This window comes from Triplophysa rosa, linkage group LG22, assembly GCF_024868665.1.
Source record: "Triplophysa rosa linkage group LG22, Trosa_1v2, whole genome shotgun sequence".
NCBI lineage: Eukaryota > Metazoa > Chordata > Actinopteri > Cypriniformes > Nemacheilidae > Triplophysa > Triplophysa rosa.
The window spans coordinates 19724498-19732983 of record NC_079911.1 but is presented as its reverse complement, the minus strand read 5'-3'; the positions used below and the strand labels follow the sequence as shown (position 1 = coordinate 19732983).

Sequence of the window (8486 nt, the reverse complement as noted above, 5' to 3'; positions counted from 1 at the left end):
CTATTTAAGGCAAGGACATTACATTTATTGACAACACTGTGACCGTATGCTGTGTCTATTAATAATAGGCGTTGTTATAAAACATTTACATTTTTTACATTTAAATTTACGCATTTAGCAGAATCCATAGCTTATCCAAGTTTTTATCAGTTTGTGTGTTCATGGAATCGATCTTTTGCTCAACTGCTGTGCCACAGGAAATCCTGTTAACTACGCATGTACAGTATGAATAACATATCCTGCAATATCAAAAATTTCAAAATGTCTTCCTTTGTGTTCAGCAGAACAAAAAAAAAAAGATAAATTAATTTTTCCTACTATGGGAGTCAATGGGGGTTGAGATCTGTCTGGTTATACGCATTCTTCCAAATATCTTTCTCTGTGTTCATCAGAACAAAGACATCTATACAGATTTGGAACAACTGACAGAATTTTCATTTTTGGGTGAAGTATCCCTTTAACATTAATTATTTAATATACTTTTACACTGAAATAAATGTATTTTATGGAAATTGTCTTGAATTGATTATGTAAGGTGAAGTTCATATTCACAATTATTGATGTTCCTTGCTTTTGAGAATTGTATAAACAGGTATAATTAAAATGTACCTTGGCTAGATGAAGATATCTGAGCAGTTACACTGAATTGTCTCCTTGGAAACCGCAAGTTCTTATTGTTTTTAAAAGAATAGGAACATGCACCAATAGAATCAACGAGGAATCATTTGGCTTAATTCATTTGACTTCTAATTGCTTGAAAACAGATTAACTAAAAAGCATTTTTGTAAAGCTAACATTATAAGCGAAACAACAATTCTCAGAAAGTGGAACAGACCAACAACTAAGGCAAGTACTACTAAAACAAATTATCCACCCAGATCATTTAGATTAATTATTCATAATGGAGTGACATTAGACACACAATTGTTTCATAATTCCAAGCAAAGAAAAAATGACCTTATTTTTGCCATCTCATAATCACTACACAGTTCGCTCCTTTGCACAAAATCTGTTTATGTTTCAAAGAACGTAAGCAAACCCCATCAAGACATATGCAACATCACTTCAATTAAACTTCTAATGATAAACACAGTGTGTCTTCATGCTCTGTGGCCTTGATGTGTTGTCTGTATTGTTCCTGAAACCTGTCGATCGGGGTTTTTATAGTTCTGTATGGAAGTCAACAGGGCACGTCCTTTTCTAAACTCTCTTTCAATGTATTCCTTTATGTCATGAATGTAGGTTAGGCTGTGGGCGACTCAGGTGATTCGATGGCACAGCAGCAAAGAGAACAACATCTGCAGCTGATGCCAAAATGTACATAGTGCCACTTATTCATGTCTATTGAGCACTAATGAGGTTCTGTGGGGTATGTACTTAATTCTAATGATTTTGTATTTCTTTGTGAAATGAATGAAAAACATGCCAACAAAATGTACATCCTTCAGATTTACACACTACAGTGAATCATAACGCATTAGTGAAACATAGGGAAATACTGCCCCCTTTGGGGGAAATTGTGAAAACACACACTGATACGCTTTTGTTGTTAATGCGTGAACTAACAATGAATAATTATTCTACAGCATTATTAATCTTAGTTCATGTTTATTGAATCATAAGTGTTAAACCTAATATTATCTATAAATTGTCCAGCATATTTTATTTTTAAACTCAACCACAAGATGGCAGCAAATACTTGAAAAAGCTCAAATACTGATCGTGTTGTATGGAATCTGTGTATTTATGCATCTTTTTGCAGGTAGCCTACAGGGGCTGTTGGTTTTATTAAACATGAACAGACATCACTTGCGTCTCATTTTTCTGTGGGTACTTTCTTTGTTTTAGCCCATGGCATTGAATGGAAGACGCAAGCTTGAAGTCATGCCAAATATCTCCTTATTCTCACGTTGCGAAAAGCCTGCTTGGTGCTTGTGAATCTAGTAACCTGTAGAAGTTTATTGTTCCAGCTGTGGTCTTCCTCCAGTAAAGTGAACTGTGAGAAACGTGTGATGTTTGGAGGCGTCACAGCGTGGACCACTCTCCTCTTGGACTGACCGTTTGCTTTGGCCGGACTGTGAGCTATTGGGTTGCTACAGACTCTGAGAAACTTCAACACGGCTGGTTTTATTTCAGCAAGCTCGTGGGGTCTAACATGAACTTTTTATTTTACAAAAAGGACTGATCAGGTAACTGCGTGAACAACTGTGGCGACTCCAAAGCCTAGCATGCTTTCTGTTTCTCAAGGTCCACAAGAAAACAAGAAACACGACAAGCTGTGATCATAAATCATAACTGACTAGTGTTTTTTCAGATTGTTTGCATTGTGACAGTTACATTATACTCGAGACATGTGTTAATGACACAAAAGCTGCCAAATTGTGGATTTTCTTTTTAATTTACCACGAGTAAGAAGACAGGTGATATCTGGTTGTCCTGATTTTGTTCTGAGATTCCATGTAATAATCCAGTCTTTTGACCATTAGACTCCAGTAACACAGAGATTAATAACAGAAAAGACTGGCCATAAATCCAAAGGTCAGCATTGACATAAACAAAATTTAAAAGAACAATGATGGTTTATTCAAAAATGGGAGGAGATGAACGCTGAGAAGCTAAACACTTAACAGATGATTCTTCTGACTACCAACACTAAAAATCCACTCCTCCCCTCTTTCATTTTTTTACAAGCTTAAATATATCACTTCAAACTCTTTCTCTTCTCCTGAGACATCATGCTTTACAGTAACAGAGCACAAATATTCCAAACGGTCACAGACGAGAAAGAAAACCAAAAGGGAATATTCTCTAGAACCTCGTGTGTAACTCTCACTCCAAACTGAAATCAGTCCGAGATTTAAACGCCACTGAGATGATCGTGCAATAATGCAAAAAGCTCCTGAGGCGCAGTGGTGAGCCGAGGATCTGGCAACACGCTTGTCCCACCAGCTCATGGTTCTACAGTTCTGTTCCAGCGGGTTCAGGAAGGAGCCAGTCTAGGGCCGTACTGCAGAGGTTTCAGGCTCTCGCCGTGTTTAAAGTCAGGCGGGCGGATGGGTCCCCTCAGGAGCGGCTGCGATCTTCGCCGCTGCCCACTAAAACCTTGCTGTAAAGTTTCTGCTGCTCCTCTTTGAAAACTTCTTTGACTTTTCCTCGTTTCAGACCTCCATCCCTGGAAACACAAAACAAAAATGAGAAACAAACCCAACTCTAACTGAAACATCTGTTTTTGCTTCACAATTTTTATAGGCTCACCATAACAAGTCTGCCAGGCCTCCCTTTCTAGCAATAGCGGCTTTCACCCTGTTGGCAAACTGCACAGCGTCCTCACCTTCCTAAAAATATGTTAAGAGTGCAACAATGCATTTCTGTGGCACACAGTAATAAAATCTCAACTTTTTCAGAAAATCCCTCAAGTTGCAATTGCTCAGCTATTTTCCGAGGTGTCATTTTTAGGGACAAAAATGTTCATTTCAAGGAACACAGGGAAACAACGAATTTAGGGACAAGGTCACGAATAAAAACTAAACGCAAACAATTTCTCCAACCATAAAAAATGGCAGTTAGGACTTGTCTACTGTAAGCATGAGAACATGTGAAAAAACGTCCACATTTAGATATCTCTGTAACCCTATGCGAGATCTCTCACCATGCGGCTCATGGGTGGAAGGTACCAGACGCTGCACACGATGGCCCAGCTGCTCATCATATGAAGAAGGTAGTTTACCATGCCAAACGTACTGCTGTTCCAGAACGCATCACCAAAACGAGGGTCATACTGCCAAAAACATCCGAACAACCATTCAGAATGCTTTTAAACTGACAACAAGAAATGAAAACTGTTTTTACCTTTATAGCCACGGGGTAAACTGTACAGCCGATCTCAAAGCTTCCCTTTTTAAACATCATGACTGAGGTGTTGTTAATGCAGGTTCCTTTAAAAAAAACGTTATATCGTCTGCATGTCATAAATGAAATTGGAATTTGGTAACGATTCTGCTTCTAACACTGACCCTCTGGGAATATGAGGATGGGGAGCTTGCTTTCGTCAGCAACGTGGTCACTCAACCTAAACAAAGGATACATGGTTAAACGATTGAATTGCTACAAATACAAACATTTGATCACATTTGACACGGATGCAGTGTTACCGTTTGGCCACTAGGTGTCGGTCCTTGACTTCAGACCTCTCGAACCAAATGTGAGGACATGCCTTCACCATTGCCTTCTGAATGACCCCCATCAGACCACCATGGACCTGACCCACCTGCTCCACACAGAGAAACAGAGATAATGCGCATTTCTCCTTACATTTACATCTAGTCATTTAGCAGACGCTTTTATCCAAAGCGATATGTCATACAGGAGCAATAACACACTAGGTGCTAATACCAAGTTACTAGTTTCCTTACACATCATTACAGACGCACGAAATCACAACAAACGTCACGTTACCATAGCATAGCATCCGTCGCTGGCCAGAATGATGACGTCGATGGGAGACGTGTGATTGGCCACACAGATTCCTCCATTTTTAGGTTTATTCTCACTAGAATGCAAAAAGGTCAATGCCATCTGTATAATGTCATTCAACAAAGAACGACAATATTAATGCGGTGTTTAATGAAAGTTTGAGTCTAAATACCTGTCGTGGTAGGTGATGATGGCGGTGAGGGCTCGAACACATATGCGGTAACACATCAGATGAACCTTTTCGCTGAGATAATTCTTCGTCCTGTCATTAGAGCGCACAACTCATTTAGACCCTAAACATAACACGTATGCCGTACACTGGCTAAAGTGAGGTGTAAAGTAAAGAGCATCAAGAGACATTTTCACACCTTCCGTTTGGTAACAGGCCAATGATTGATGTCAGAACCACAAGAAGACCGACGCCGGTGAAAGCAAGCGTGACCCTGACGGGAGCAACACAGCCGAGGGTTAAAGGCAAACTGCACAAAATCTGATCATGACGACATACAGCATTATGTCTGTAACGGAGCAAACAGTCCGAGTCGATACAAAAGTACATAACTAACAGCTTCAGGTGACGTGTGCCTTGTTTGGTGTAACATTTGAAAAAGTAATCTCAAAGACTGATGAGGTATGCAGTCCATTATTAAAAGAAGGGTCTCTTTAACCTTGAGCACTCAGCATCTGGCACCTAAAAGCTCTATACAGTAAGTGCTGACCGTTCAAAAACCGCTGACCCTAAAAGGTCCTATCCGCTTTTAAAGTTTGGAATCGTGGTGCACAGAACATCAATTATTTCAAGTTTGAACGGAATAGGATAGGGCTCTTTTTTAAGATGTTTAATAGAACATACAGCTAGCCAATGTAGTACTTATTCATCCTCAGCTAAAGTAAATGAGTCGAATTACACGGTACACAGGAAACCTAGTGGACAAATAAAAGCACATTAGACTGATTTTATATCTGCCAGCGCTATTATGACCTGCCATCATTTAACCAGCCATACCCATTCGTGCAGCATCCGTCATCTCACCTGAGTGGCAGTAGAAACCCGTAGCGAATGAGCACTCCCGCCCCCCAGAGCACCGTGAGTCTGGTGCTGATGTGCTGCGAGTTGTAGTTGCTGCGGGTCAGCAGGTTCCAGGACTCCAGCTCCTCCGCTGAAAAGCGTTTGGTCACTTCATCGTCCACGATGCTCTCCACGCCTTTTCGGCAAAAATAGAAGATGTCAGACATGTCAAACTCGGGCTCCGAGCCTCCACCGCTGCGTCTCAATTCCTGGATCTCCTGTTCGAGGGACGCCGGCTCTTTAGCGATGATGCCTGAGAGAGAAACAAGAGTTTCTTTGATACTGCAGAAGTGATGCTGGTGGCGATCTGTTGAGTGGCTCACCATTGCTGTTGGGTTTGTAGAGATGCTGGTTCTTCTCTTTCGCTCCTCTCTCCATCCTTAAGGTGGCCCACTGAAAACAGAACAGGGATTCATACACTAACAGTGCCACGTTTCCTCCTTAAGGCTATTAGTGTAAATACTGTAACGTGAGCCTGTTTAAAGACAGTTATCTATTCCATTTTGGAATTGCATTACAAGACATGCTTTTTGTTTGGAATGGATTATTTCAATATCTTGTTACACCCTTTAACATCTACATGTTCAATATCCCCTAAGTGTCAGGCTGATCGGAGACCCCAAGAGGTCGTCCCATGCTCCTTGCGGATCGGGCAAAGCTCACACAGCTGTCATGAGGACAGAACAACATCATTTAGCCTTTGGGGAGCCAATTCCACAGCAACATATAACAACAGACAGTGTGGAGATCAGAGCCGTCGATCTGTGCGTCCCCGCTGGGGTCTGGAGCTCAGCCAGAATGCCTGAAAACTCAATTATATTCAAACACACAGCATCCACTCGCAGGGATGTCCTATTTGAGAACGGCTCACAAAACATTCGTCAAATCGCTCGACTGTAAGCGGAAACGAAAACACAAACTAAACATTTGCAATGCGCAGCCGCCTATGAATTTCCCCTTGGGGATCATTAAAGTGAATTCCGGCGAGCAAGAAGAGCAGCTGAGCGCAGAGAGTGCAAAGGCAGTAAATAACGACTCTCCCAGGAGCGCTGCTGATGCTGTGACTCGCAGAGATGGAGATGCTGCATTCAAAACAGGGAAAAGAGCGAACAGTCGAGCTGCTGTCACGCTGAATCACGCGACAGCATATTCTGGGGAACTTAGTCAGTGGAAAATAGCCATCGGGAGTTTTTCTTGAAGTCTGGAGAGGGTCGGAATTAGAGTGACTCTATGGGTCAGGACGGATGAGGGATGACGGGGACCGTATGAAATCGCCAGAACATAGAGTCCTCATATGACAAGTCGTTCTTCAAGAAAACTTTTGGGAAAAAATGACAGTCATAACCTTCAATCTTCAACATGAATCTATGTTCTATAAGAAGCATTTGGCCGGCTCCTTCAACAAAGAGTGCTGACGTAATCTGAGCTACGCAGTAACACAGAGCGTTCAAGAGCCAAAAGCTCTTTTAAATGACCTCATACGCAGAGATGCACCACACCTTTGACCTGATATTCAGGTTCAGCTATTTATAGTCTGCAATCGCATTATAGAAAATATCCAAAGCACTGTTGATTTACAAGGAGGAGATACTAAGATACTCGCCTCAAAAAGCTTCAGGAGTGACTTCATGTACAGTCTGCGGATGCCGAAGGAAACCCCCAGGATGGCGGGTACGATGATGAAGACCAACAGTAGAGTACACCACACCGTGAAGGAGATGCCCAGGAGCATACAGATCAGGCTGTCGAACGGGAAGAGGTAGGACTCCATCTCGGCCGAGATGTTGCTGGCTGGGACGGGACGTGGGAATCCAAACAACGACTACCTAAATACAGACAGCAGGACTCTACAGAGCCTCAACTTCAGAAGCCTACGCTGAAACAACGCCTTCATGGGCACATGAAAACGAAACATTTATGGTTGAAACGATGTGAAAAGAGGCATCAGGTCAAACTCTCTGAAGAGGTTGTCCATATGTCAACAAGACATGATGGGGAATCGGAAAAATGTGTTTTGGTCTGGAAGTTGGGAGTATGTTATGTAAGAATGTGTATTAATATCCAATTTGTTTCGTTTCCACTGGCTCTTCTGATGAAATTGTTTGAGCATCAATCGCTTATATGATACGACTGAACATGGTCCATCTCTGATATATCTAGAAAGAGAAAGGTACAGACTGTGAGTGAACAATAGAATCACACACTCCTATCAAACATTACATGAACCATTTTTTGCATGCTGGGCTGAACATCTGCATAAACTGCTTAGACTAGTCTCAGAAGTTAGTCATCTCATTGTTTTCTTCAAGACGCGCGCACATCTTAACTTGACCAAAGAACAACAATAAAACCCCATTCAGGACGAGCTATACTGCTAAACATCCCATATTACACACAAAACACATTCCTTCACCTCATCATCTAAACTCAATCATTGAAATATCATAACCGAGACAGAAATTGAGAATAATGAGTTGCATTGAGTGTATTTAAATATAACGTTAAATGACTGAAGGCTAATGCGCTAATGAACATCATTTCATTCAAACGCGCAATTAAGCGCCAAACCTCATTAAATGCACGAAAGCCGTTCTTTACACTCACCCACTGTTCGACGGCGACGATGAAATGCAAAAACATATTTTTCCATAACGTGCTTGTTGAAATGTAAGGATCGTGAACAGCAGCTGTTGTTGTTGTGCAACAAGTTTAGAAGCTGCGCGAGGCACCGCTTGAGAGATTTCCGCTTCCGGTGGCTCGCCTGCTTCGCCATTGGCTGAGAAATAAGAGGTTGTCCCGCCTCCTGTTTACAGCATGTTTCCACGGCGTTCTGTGTAGAGGTTGCTAAAGGAAAGCTGGTTTTGGATCAGCTGTTTAAATTGTTGGTTTTTATTGCCTCCTACATTTTCTTGGAGTTTTATTTTTTTTTACAAAATTGGCTTAT

The 8486-nt window shown here is 41.6% G+C and overlaps 1 protein-coding gene across 1 annotated transcript; it reads right to left on the bottom strand.

Moving 5' to 3' along the window:
- Window positions 1-2379: 2379 nt before the first annotated feature.
- On the bottom strand, window positions 2380-8289 carry gpat4 (glycerol-3-phosphate acyltransferase 4). The gene is made up of 13 exons (XM_057320619.1): window positions 8147-8289; window positions 7146-7698; window positions 5866-5935; window positions 5507-5795; window positions 4842-4916; window positions 4646-4735; window positions 4456-4549; window positions 4152-4267; window positions 4014-4069; window positions 3850-3935; window positions 3650-3778; window positions 3256-3335; window positions 2380-3172 (listed from the first exon to the last, which is right to left on the bottom strand). The coding sequence occupies exons 2-13, from the start codon at window positions 7311-7313 to the stop codon at window positions 3064-3066; spliced, it is 1362 nt and encodes a 453-aa protein (XP_057176602.1). The 5' UTR covers window positions 7314-7698; window positions 8147-8289; the 3' UTR covers window positions 2380-3063.
- Window positions 8290-8486: the final 197 nt, after the last annotated feature.